The sequence below is a fragment of the Salmo salar genome, unplaced genomic scaffold, assembly GCF_905237065.1.
Source record: "Salmo salar unplaced genomic scaffold, Ssal_v3.1, whole genome shotgun sequence".
Taxonomy (NCBI): Eukaryota; Metazoa; Chordata; class Actinopteri; order Salmoniformes; family Salmonidae; genus Salmo; species Salmo salar.
Genome location: NW_025548618.1, coordinates 56012 through 68924, shown reverse-complemented (window position 1 = coordinate 68924; position 12913 = coordinate 56012). Strand labels below are relative to the sequence as shown.

The 12913-nt window shown below is 42.5% G+C and overlaps 1 protein-coding gene and 1 long non-coding RNA gene across 2 annotated transcripts in view; both read right to left on the bottom strand.

Annotated features, from left to right (window-relative positions):
* Positions 1–2314: 2314 nt before the first annotated feature.
* Positions 2315–12913, bottom strand: part of LOC123733174 (B-cell receptor CD22-like) — a 56914-nt gene continuing 46315 nt past the window's right edge. The window contains exons 3-6 of the mRNA XM_045712570.1: positions 4648–4738; positions 4479–4533; positions 4149–4384; positions 2315–2396 (exon numbers count right to left, since the gene is read on the bottom strand). Coding sequence (XP_045568526.1) covers positions 2315–2396; positions 4149–4384; positions 4479–4533; positions 4648–4738 — 464 coding nt within the window. The remainder of the gene's footprint in view (positions 2397–4148; positions 4385–4478; positions 4534–4647; positions 4739–12913) is intronic.
* LOC123733178 (uncharacterized) lies at positions 5763–8713 on the bottom strand. Its single transcript, XR_006763647.1, has 3 exons — positions 8666–8713; positions 8031–8108; positions 5763–5972 (listed from the first exon to the last, which is right to left on the bottom strand). It is a non-coding gene; the product is annotated as an uncharacterized lncRNA (long non-coding RNA).

Genomic DNA, 12913 nt, shown 5'->3' with positions numbered 1-12913 from the left:
TGAACAGGGTATGGTAGTTTGAGTGTGTCAAGAACTGCAACGCTGCTGGTTTTGATGAATCCCAGTTCCTGCTGTTTCACGCTGATGGGAGGACTAGGGTATGGAGAGAACCACATGAGTACATGCAGCCATCATGCCGCGTGTCAACATTACAGGCTGGTGGTGGTGTGACGGTGTGAGGTGTGTTTTCATGGTACACATTGGGCCCCTTGATAAAAGTGGAGCAACGTTTGAATACCACAGGATATCTGAACATCATCATTGCCAATCAGGTGCATTCCTTCATGGCACCAGTGTATCCATCTGCAAATAGATTTTTTCAGCAGAATAATTCCCCATGCCACAAGGCTAGGATTGTCCAGTGACAGTGAACTGACAGTGAGTTCAGCTTACTGCAGTAGTCTGGCCAGTCACCAGATCTCAATTCAATTGAGCATCAGTAAGATGAGATGGAACGAGCTATTCGGAGTAAAGATCCACTACCAGCCAACTTGACACAACTGTGGGAAGCACTGGAGTCAACATGGGCCAGTATCCCTATTGACACCTTGTAGAGTCCATGTCCTGACAAATTGAGACTGTTCTGAGGGCAAAAGGGGGTGCAACTCAGTAGTTTGTATAGTCAGTGTATATCACTTACTTTGAATATACGGGTCCAGATACGCAGTACATTACCAAAAGAATGTAGACACCTTCTCGTCAAAAATCTCATTCCAAAATCATGGGTATTAATGTGGAGTTTGTCCCCCCTTGCTGCTATTACAGCCTCCACTTTTCTGGGAAGGCTTTCACTAGATGTTGGAACATTGCTGCGGGGACTTGCTGCCACTCAGCCACAAGAGCATTAGCGAGGTCGGACACTGATGTTGGGCGATTAGGCCTGTCTCGCAGTCACCGTTCGATTGGGTTGAGGTCAGGGCTCTGTGCAGGCCAGTCAAGTTCTTCCACATCGATCTCGACAAACCATTTCTGTATGGACCTCGCTTTGTGCACTGGGGCATTGTCATGCTGAAACAGGAAAGGGCCTTCCCCAAAATGTTGCCACAAAGTTGGGAGCACAGAATTGTCTAGAATGTCATTCTATGCTGCAGCGTAAATATTTCCCTTCACTGGAACGAAGGGGCCTAGCCCGAACCATGAAAAACAGCCCATGAGCATTATTCATCCTCCACCAAGTTGGCACTATGGATTGGGGCAGGAAGCGTTCTCCTGGAATCCGCCAAACACAGATTCGTCCAACGGACTGCCAGATGGTGGAGATGGATTCATCACTCCAGAGAATGTGTTTCCACTGCTCAAATCAAATCGAATACAGTGAAATGCGTACTTACAAGCCAATAACCAACAATGCAGTTTTAAGAAAATACCAACAACAAAAAAACTAATAAAAAAGTAAGAGATAAGAAAAACAAATAATTAAAGAGCAGCAGTAAATAACATTAGCGGCGGCTATATACAGGGGGTACCGGTACAGAGTCAATGTGCAATGGTGTGTGTGCAACAGAGTCAATGTCTCCAGAGTCCAATGGTGGCGAGCTTTACACTACTCCAGCCGACGCTTGGCATTGCACATGGTGATCTTAGGCTTGTGTGCGGCTGCTCGGCCATGGAAACCCATTTCATGAAGCTCTCGACGAACAGTTGTTGTGCTAACGTTGCTTCCAGAGGCAGTTTGGAACTTGGTAGGGAGTGTTACAACCGAGGACAGGCGATTTTTATGCGCTATGCACTCCCACTTTGCGGCTGAGCGGTTGTTGCTCCTAGACGTTTCCACTTCACAATAACAGCACTTACAGTTGACCGGGGAAGCTCCAGCAGGGAAGAAATTTGACAAACTGACTTGTTGGAAAGATGGCATGCTATGACAGTGCCACGTTGAAAGTCACTGAGCTCTTCAGTAAAGCCATTCTACTGCCAATGTTTGTTTATGGAGATTGAATGGCTGTGTGCTCGGTTTTATACACCTGTCAGCAACGGGTATGGCTGAGATAGCTGAATCCACTAATTTGAAGGGGTGTCCACTTTTGTATATATAGTGTACAAGGTTTTTGTTAAACTTTTTGTGTTCAGGTCTTCTTGGTTGTGGGTTTGTTGTGTTCAGGTCTTCTTGGTTCTGGGTTTGTTGTGTTCAGGTCTTCCTGGTTCTGGGTTTGTTGTGTTCAGGTCTTCTTGGTTCTGGGTTTGTTGTGTTCAGGTCTACCTGGTTCAGAATTTGTTGTGTTCAGGTCTTCTTGGTTGTGGGTTTGTTGTGTTCAGGTCTTCTTGGTTCTGGGTTTGTTGTGTTCAGGTCTACCTGGTTCAGAATTTGTTGTGTTCAGGTCTTCTTGGTTCTGGGTTTGTTGATTCTACTGTAGATCTCAGAGCGGTCCTCCTCAACTGCTTGTGCCGCCACGGGTCTGAAGAGAGAGAAACAGAAATTAAACAAAATCCGCATCCCAACTCAGGTCAAAAGGAGTGCACTAAATAGGGAACAGTGTGCCATTTGGATCGCAGCGAGAGAAAACTTCCTAAAAAATCACTCCCTCATTTTTGTCATAGTAATTGTCTTGAGATGTCCATTGTTGGGTTCATAGTTTAAGGATATAACATCACTAGTGGTCACTAGGGGCAAATTGTTTTGCTTATTGATGACATCCCCTACAATAAACAGCAGCATATGAATGACCTTAGTGCAGAATATGGTCACCGGGTGGCAGCAGTGAGGCGGTTACATTTCACAACAGCTTATTGCACATCCTCATCCTGTTTCTGTTGTTGAGGCATGAATTACCTTAATGCAGAATATGCATTATTGATGACATCATCATTGTCTACTCCTCCAATGAGCATATGGCCGTAACTACATATGAGAACACAGAGGTTCAGACCTCGTAATTATTTTCTAATTTAAAACTAATAATAATAGCCCAATACAAATACAGTACACAATAAAGAAAAATAATTAGGGATCAACATCTAAATATTGCTCCCAGCGTTGGTCAAAGCTCAGAACGCTTATATTCTTGATCTGACTAATCACGCCTGCCTCTTTGAGAACGACTGGATTCATGAACTGTGGTTTGTTTGTCATGTTCTCCTGCGTCCCCCGGATTTGCCTCCCTGATTTGCCTTTTTAGCAGCACATTCACCATTTTCTCAGAAGGATAATAATTCACTGTTGCTCTGCTAACATTGTGTTTGCGAGACATCGGACAAAAGGCAATTTTTAAAACCGTCCTGTCATGTCTAAAGAAATCCCCCAATCAAAAAATCCCTCTCAGAGAATGAGTGCACAGCTGGTAAATAGTCTCTTATAGATACATAATGTATGTCAGTCATTCAGGTTGAGGGGATAGCTGATGGCAGAGACTTATATTGCAGTAACATTGAAGGGTTCTGGTTAGTATTACTTAGCTTCTTACTTCATCCTTCTAGCTGGCTAACGTTAAATAGAGCCTACCTCAGCAGGAGCAACAAATACGCTACTACTAAAGCTAGTGAGGGAGATAAGTGTTTCCAGTTTCAGAGATCTTTGTAGTTCGTTCCAGTCATTGGCAGCAGAGACCTGGAAGGAGAGACGGCCAAAGGAGGAATTGGCTTTGGGGGTGACCAGAGAGATATACCTGCTGGAGCGCGTGCTACAGGTGGGTGCTGCTATGGTGACCAGTGAGCTGAGATAAGGGGGGACTTTACCTAGCAGGGTCTTGTAGATGACCTGGAGCCAGTGAGTTTGGCGATGAGTATGAAGCGAGGGCCAGCCAACGAGAGCGTACAGGTCGCAGTGGTGGGTAGTATTTGGGGCTTTGGTGACAAAACAGATGGCACTGTGATAGACTGCATCCAATTTTTTTGAGTAGGGTATTGGAGGCTATTTTGTAAATGATTAGTGTGTCAGTGTGAATCATTTCCCATATTTCCTCCATTTTAGGTGTATAACATTACAACTGTAAAGCTAATAGGCTAAGTGTTTGTAGATGGACTGAGGTGAAATAACCCTCAGCAGCCAAGGTGATAATGCCCCCCCCCCCCCACCTCCACCTCCCCCCACCAGCAGCAGCGTACTGGACATCCAGATTTGGTTGTAAACAAACAAACCTCTCCTTTAATGCTGTGTATTCACAATGTTCTAGTATTGACTCTATGTTGTTGTAATGGCAGAATATGCTCACTGGGTGGCAGCACTGGGGAGGTTGAAATTCACAGCATCGTATTGGACATCCTCATCCTGTTTCTGTGGTTGAGGCAGCTGGACGGTGGAGTACAGAGGCACTTCCTCGTATTTGGAGCGAGAAAAGTGGATGCTGGCGTAGTGAACATCATCCTGGTCGTCTGTGGCTGCTGTCTGTGCTGCAGTAGGGGTCATGGCCATGCCTGAGATGTTGTCATACACTGGACTAGAGTCTCCCTGATGGGGTGAGAGGACAGACAACATGAGGAGTGTAAAGTCCCACTAAGCATATAAAGTCATCACAGTCATCTTCTGATTCAAACAGACTCACCTGTTCATCATCTGCTGTGTCTCTTGTGTCAGAGGTGGATATCGAGGACTTCTTCCTGGTTTGTGAATGAATGAATTTATTACTGAAATAATGAATCAATAAATCAATGAACAAATTAAGTTAATAAAAAAGAGTTAGGAGTGAAATAATCTTTAAAAGAATCACTCACCTGAACCACATGAAGCCAGAGATACAGAGGATGAGAACCAGAACAACCACTATGATTCCTACAGCTGCATTCAGAACTGATGTTTGTTTCTCTATAATATAATATGGATGATATGAGTACTGGCATTTTATAAACTGAACATAAACGTAGTCCAGGACAATAATACAACATCTGTTAACTGATCTAATCTCAACGTATATATAATTATAAAACAAAGTATGATAAGCCAATGTACAATTATTAAGATGAGCATGAAATGTCATTTTGTATTGAAATATTGAAGATGAAAGTTCACCTGGTAAAATGATCATCAGAGCTGTAGAGTTCCTAGATCCTCTTCCATTCTGGGCCTCACAGTGGTAATGTCCATTGTCCTTAGACTTGAACTTACTTATGTTGTACATCTGTCCAAATCCATTTAGAAAAGTCTCATTTTGAAAGTACCAGGTGTATTTGTCCACAGGTGGGTTGGCATCACTGCTGCAGGTCAGAGTCACTGAACTGCCCTCCACTATTTCACCAGAGGGACTGACTGACACTGAGGTGCTCTTTGGGTCATCTGGTGGACAATATGTAGCAACATTGTTTTAAATAGTGTTTTACTTGTTCTTGAAATATGAATTTAAATTTGATCCTCTGATCAAAAGATGAGGTTAGATGTACTAACACTGAACGTCCACAGACACAGAAGAAGAGTTGAGATGTCCACATTTATTCTCAGCCTCACAGTAGTATTCTCCACTGTCCTCAGAGCTGATGGTGGTGAAATTGTATGTCTTTTCAGATCCTGTCAGTGAAGCTCCATTCTTCTTGTACCAGGTGTATTTGTCCACAGGTGGGTTGGCATCACTGCTGCAGGTCAGAGTCACTGAACTGCCCTCCACTATTTCACCAGAGGGACTGACTGACACTGAGGTCTTCTTTGGTTTATCTGATGTAAAATACCAAACATTTTGTCAAAGTAGTATTAACAATTAGTAAAAAAAAATATTTTTGTTGTAAAATGATTGATAAAGTAAGGCATGTCTATTTTGCCTGAGTGCATGATACTTGCTAAGTAGAAATCAAATCAAATAGAATACTGTACTATTTTGTTGCACTGTACTCACACACTGCAGGAGATCTGAGATCCTCTTGGCCTTTTACAGCACAGTAGTAACTGTCTGCATCCTCACTGCTGATGGAGTACATGGGGGAGGAGTTATCTTGTACATTCTGTCCATTCTTGTACCAGATGTAGGTGGGGTTGTCAGTCAGAGTACAGGTGGTGATACAGGTCAGTGTCTTCTGTCCCTCTGCAGCAGGAGTCACCTTCACCTGCAGACCTGAAACAATATGTATAAAACCACATACACCTCTGTGTTAACAGGATGGTTCATTTATTTTCTCCTGTAATTCAATATGATTTACAGTTGTATCATACAGTGTAGTATTACCTGTGACAGACAGAGTTGTTCCTGGGAAACTATGACCCCATTCAAAGTTGTATGTTTTAAAAGTGAAGCGATACTCAGCTGAGTCCTCCTCTCTCAGATCTGTGATTCTCAGGGTGAAGGGACCTCTGTATGTTCCAGTGTACTTCACACGACCTGTATACCCTGGGTCTCTGGTTAGGTCTTCAGGGGTCGACTTATCACTTCTAAACCAGAATGTTGATGTGGTGGAATAATAACCAACATAAGTACAGGATATGTCCACTGTTGACCCCTTCAAGACACAGATTCTCCTCTTGGTGTAAGTTACTCTGTAGCAGATCTGACCCTGAACACCTGAAACACAGTGACATAACAAGAGGACAACTGGATTATATTCTCAGTTCTTTCTAGAAATGCTAAAAGTTCTCAAATGACAAAGTGAAACCAACACACACAGAGGTTGTACGGTATTGTTAATTAAAGAAACACTCACACACTGCAGGAGAGTGGAGATCCTCATGGCCTTTTACAGCACAGGAGTAACTGTCTACATAGTTACTGGAGACTGGGTCTTTGTACTGGGGGGGAGGTGCTCTCATCTAGATGTTGTCCATTCTTGTACCAGATGTAGGTGGGGTTACCAGTCAGAGTACAGGTGGTGATACAGGTCAGAGTCTTCGACATTGCCGACAGTGGTGGAGTCACCTTCACCTGCAGAGCTGGAGTAGATCACAACATTAAAACCCTGAATCACCTGTTCTATAGTTTAATCACATGATGCAAGACATTCTCATACTCATTTCATTCTTCAATCTGTTTCATACATACAAATCCAATTTCTAGACCGAAATGGACAGTAGATATTAATTCAAAAGACAGCAGTATAAAGCAGTATAAAGCATGTAACTGTACCTGTTACAGACAGAGTGACTCCAGGATCACCAGTATATAGAATGTTACTGTACCTGTGACAGACAGAGTGACTCCAGGATCACCAGTATATAGAATGTTACTGTACCTGTGACAGACAGAGTGACTCCAGGATCACCAGTATATAGAATGTTACTGTACCTGTTACAGACAGAGAGACTCCAGGATCACCAGTATATAGAATGTTACTGTACCTGTGACAGACAGAGAGACTCCAGGATCACCAGTATATAGAATGTTACTGTACCTGTGACAGACAGAGTGACTCCAGGATCACCAGTATATAGAATGTTACTGTACCTGTGACAGACAGAGTGACTCCAGGATCACCAGTATATAGAATGTTACTGTACCTGTGACAGACAGAGTGACTCCAGGATCACCAGTATATAGAATGTTACTGTACCTGTGACAGACAGAGAGACTCCAGGATCACCAGTATATTTCCCTCCAGTCTGATCTGTTATAAATCTGTTATAAATCTTGTACGTAGCTGAGTCTTTCTCTCTCAGGTCTGTGATTCTCAGGTTGTGACCATTCTTCTTATCCCCATGATACTCCAGACGACCTGCATACTCTGGGTTCTGACCTAGATCTTCAGATTCTACACCAGTCCCCCATTTAGTGAACCAGACGGTTGATGTGACTGTACCACTGGGATATCTGATAGAGCAGGACAGCTCCACTGTTGACCCCTCCAAGACACAGATACTCTGAGTGGTGTATGTAACACTCCAGCCATTCTGACCCAGTACTACTGAAACACAGTCACATAACACAATGGTATCAGAATGAAGACAAGGTCTATTGGCTCACACTGAAGGTAGGGTTTTACCACACTTTGTTGCCATAGTTCCTGATTTGAGTGTGAATGGAAACCACAGATAAGCATCACTCAGTGAGGTGTGAAAGATAACTATTTAAGTGAAGTGGAGACTCCTAACAGAACACACCAGAATAACATTATGATTCTTATCCTTTTAGAAATGTCTGTAGATTATTAAACAGAGCAACTAAACGATAAGAATGAGACCATACCTGCTACAGACCAGAGAAAGACCACCAACACACTTCCTGCTGTTCTCAAGGCCATTGTTGCATCTCCCACCCTGCAGTCTTAGAAACATAATCAACAACTCACTCTATAGCTGGTGAATAACTACATACATACCATCAGGGGCAGCAGGTAGGGCTCTAGTCAAAAGTAGTGCACTCTAAAGGGAATATGGTGACATTTGGGATGCAGTATAACAACACATCATCATCACAGCCTTGAGTGGATGGTGTGTAAATAACATCATTATAATAGTTTGGTAATATGGTCTGTGTCAGCGATATCGGCAGGTAGCATAGCGATTAAGAGAGTTGAGCCAGTAACTGAAACATTGCTGGTTCAAATCCCCGACCTGGCAAGGTGGAAAAATCTGCCAATTTGAGCAAGGCAGTTACCACCAGGTTGAATGATAGCTCCTATCCCCAAGCTGTGAGACTACACAACAAGTCACACATACCTTTTATAGGAGTAGGATCTAGGATTAGTTTCCCATTTAGATCATATTTATATGGACCAGCAGGACCTGATCCTAGATCAGCACTCCAACTCTGAGACCCTTGAGTACATGACTTATGGCTAAAAACAAACAACTATATTTCAAGAAATCAAGAGTACTTACAGAGTGAAGGGGAGAGGTCTTGTACAGTGAGTCAACTGACTGGTAGTGAGTGGGAACTGCTAGTATGTGTCAGTTCTGTGGTTGATACATACAGTCGTATGAAAAAGTTTGGGCACCCCTCTGAGGCTGCATAATAATTTACTCTGTCGTCACAGAAAATGATCACAGTGGCATGCCATTCATTTTCTAATAAAAGCTGAGTACTGGGGTATTATCCAGACAAAGATGTTTAGTGTAGCAATATTAAGTTGTATGAAATTAAATCAGATGTGAAAAATAGGCTCTGCAAAAATGTGGGCACCCTTGTCATTCTGTTGATTTGAATACCTGTATTGGAACACAATTGGTTTGGTGAGCTCATTAAGCCTTGAACTTCATAGACAAGTGCATCCAATCATGAGGAAAGGTATTTAAGGTGGCCAATTGCAAGTTGTTGTTCTCTTTGACTCTCCTCTGAAGAGTGGCAACGTGGGGGCCTCAAAACAACTTTCAAATGACCTGAAAACAAAGATTGTTCAACATTATGGTTTAGAGGAAGGCTACAAAAAGCTATCGCAGAGATGTAAGCTGTCAGTGTCCACTGTGAGAAACATAGTGAGGAAATGGATGACCACAGGCACAGTTCTTGTTAAGGCCAGAAGTGGCAGGCCAAGTAAAATATCGGTGAGGCAAAGGCGAAGGATGGTGAGAACGGTCAAAAACAGCCCACAGACCACCTCCAAAGACCTACAACATCATCTTGCTGCAGATGGTGTCACTGTGCATCGTTCAACAATTCAGCGCACTTTGCACAAGGAGAAGCTGTATGGGAGAGTGATGCGGAAGAAGCCTTTTCTACACACATGCCACAAACAGAGTCGCTTGAGGTATGCAAACGCACATTTGGACAAGCCAGCTTCATTTTGGAATAAGGTTCTGTGGACTGATGAAACAAAGATTGAGTTATTTGGTCATAACAAGGGACGTTATGCATGGCGGCAAAAGAACACAGCGTTCCAAGAAAAACACTTGCTACCAACAGTAACATTTGGTGGGGGTTCCATCATGCTGTGGGGCTGTGTGGCCAGTGCCGGTACTGGGAATCTTGTTAAAGTTGAGGGTCGCATGGATTCCACTCAATATCAGCAGATTCTTGGGAATAATGTTGAAGAATCAGTCACAAAGTTGAAGTTACGCCGGGGCTGGATATTTCAACAAGACAACGACCCAAAACACTGCTCAAAATCTACCCGGGCATTTATGCAGAGGAACAAGTACAATGTTCTGGAATGGCCATCCCAGTCCCCAGACCTGAATATCATTGAGAATCTGTGGGATGATTTGAAGCGGGCTGTCCATGCTCGAAAACCATCAAACCTAACTGAACTGGAGATGTTTTGGAAGGAGGAATGGTCCAAAATACCTTCATCCAGAATCCACACACTCATTAGAGGCTATAGGAAGCATCTAGAGGCTGTTATTTTAGCAAAAGGAGGCTCTACTAAATATTGATGTGATTTCTCTATTGGGGTGCCCAAATTTATGCACCTGTCTAATTTGGTTTTAACGCATATTGCACATTTTCTGTTAATCCAATAAACTTCATATCACTACTGAAATATTACTGTGTCTATCAGTTATTTGATAGATCAAAATGAAATTGCTGATCCAAAAACCCAATTATTTATAGTCAGGGGTGCCCAAACTTTTTCATACGACTGTATTTAAAGTAGTCAGAACACAAGTAGCTGATAAAGAGGAAGGAAAGGACAGTTCTGTAAGACATTAACATGCATGACATGCAGAAAAGCACGTCAGAATAGTGTTGACTATAACCTACTATTTAGAATGTTTATAATATCTTAGAATGTGTTTACTATAGTCTACTATTTGGAATGTTTATAATATCTTAGAATGTGTTTACTATAGCCTACTATTTAGAATGTTTATAATATCTTAGAATGTGTTTACTATAGCCTACTATTTGGAATGTTTATAATATCTTAGAATGTGTTTACTATAGTCTACTATTTGGAATGTTTATAATATCTTAGAATGTGTTTACTATAGTCTACTATTTGGAATGTTTATAATATCTTAGAATGTGTTTACTATAGCCAACTATTTGGAATGTTTATAATACCTTAGAATGTGTTTACTATAGTCTACTATTTGGAATGTTTATAATACCTTAGAATGTGTTTACTATAGCCTACTATTTAGAATGTTTATAATATCTTAGAATGTGTTGCCTTGCCCCTCTCAGTTCTACATGGAACAGGTCAAAGTTCTATATATTTATTATTATTTATCTAAGCCTTATTTTACCAGGTAGGTAAAATTCTCATTTACAGCAACAACCTGGGGAATATTTAAAAGGGGGATGAATGAGCCAATTCAAATCTGGGGATGATTAGGTGGCATGAGGGCCAGATTGTGAATTTTAGCAGTGGACACCAGGGTTAACACCCCTACTCTTACAATAAGTGGCATGGGACCTTTAGTGACAACAGAGAGTCAGGACACCCGTTTAACATCCTATCCAAAAGACAGCACCCTACACAGGGCAATGTCCCCAATCACTACCATGGGGCATTGGGATGTATATTTTTAGACCAGAGGAAAGAGTGCCTCCTTCTGGCTCTCCAACACCACTTCCAGTAGCTTCTGGTCTCCCATCCAGGGACTGACCAGGGTGAACACTGCTTAGCTTCAGAAGCAAGCTAGTAGTGGGATGCAGGGTGGTATGCTGCTAACTGTTGGCCAGTTCCATGGACTTGTAAGTAAGCATTTCATGGTCTACGCCTTTCATTAGATTTTCCTTCTTTTCTACAAACCCATTCAATTTACACTCCTCATCAGCTGCATCAAAGTGGTAGTGAAGGTTCCAGTGTTCTAGACTAGAGATCTCCCTACTGGCATCTGAACCTTACTGCACCATCCTAATGATAATGTCCTCAATAATGTTGGACTAATAACAACATTACAAACTGACAATACATCAGATAGAATGGTGAAACACAACACTGGCTACTCGACAAAGTCACATTGAAGCACACAAACACATGTTTGTAGTAGTACACCATGCCACTGTCATTCTGTTACACTGACTGCGTCCTAAATGGCACCATAATCCCTATTTAGTGCACTACCTTTGACCAGAGCCCTATGGGCCTGGTATGACTGTGTGCATTTGCATGCCCTCTCAACTTGACTGGCCTGCATCCCTGTCAATCACCCTTTGCACCCGGTGTTCATCCAACCAATCAGGGTGCTTGGATGCGCTGCAGGACACCGCCTCCCCTCACCTTTAGTTAGTGCATGGCATCTTTAGTCTTGAGAAGTGGTGTTGTGTTGCTGACAGACTTTTGACATGCAGTTCCTTACTGAAGTCTGAGACCAGTGAATATAACCACACAATAATATAAAATATATTCAAATGGAAACAGCTGTGTCTGCATGTATGTGGTGGTGGTGACCATCAAGAGTAGAGTGACGGGCCTCAACACCATGTTCTGACCAGACAGCACTATAGTGGACAGAACCTAAACCAATCAGCATTAAGTACGTAGCGGGTCTCGGCATTGTCAACTAACCGCTCAGACGAGATCCAACTGTTTATACATGTAAAAACGGTCTGGATGACCTCTACTAATCCCTAGGTACTGACTCAGGAATGTGTGAAGGACCACAGGGATGTCTGACAAAGGGTTGTTATTGTGACCACAACAAGGCCCTCCGGTTCACTTTGGGTTCTTATACAACAGAGTTTCTAGGAGGAAAGAGATACATGGAAATATAATTAAACCTTCTCTCCAGCTGCTTCTTACCCGTTGTGCTTTTTGTCCCTTCCTGCCTCCAGGCCAGGATGATTACATCATGCAGTCCATGCATCTGTTCAACAACGTCATTTAGTGACACTTCTTGTGGGTGTGGCCTATTGAAGGGACGCCAATATTTACCCCAACTGCCCCCTCCCCATGTTCTATCCCAAAAACAGACTCAATGGGGCTGTCAGGGGGGTAAACGATACCTCTCCATTGGATCTCCTCTCTCCCATCCACCCCTCATCCCTCTCTTCCTACCTGGGATAGTTTGACACTAGTTAGGGGGTCAAGAAACATATGACATCACATTCTCACTAAACAATGATGTATTCTATTCTCTAACTACTCATTGGACAAAATTGTGGATATTCATCTAAGGACAAAGGCTTTAAATCAACAAATAATCTGAACTTGTTAACTGTGAGATGTAATATTATCAATC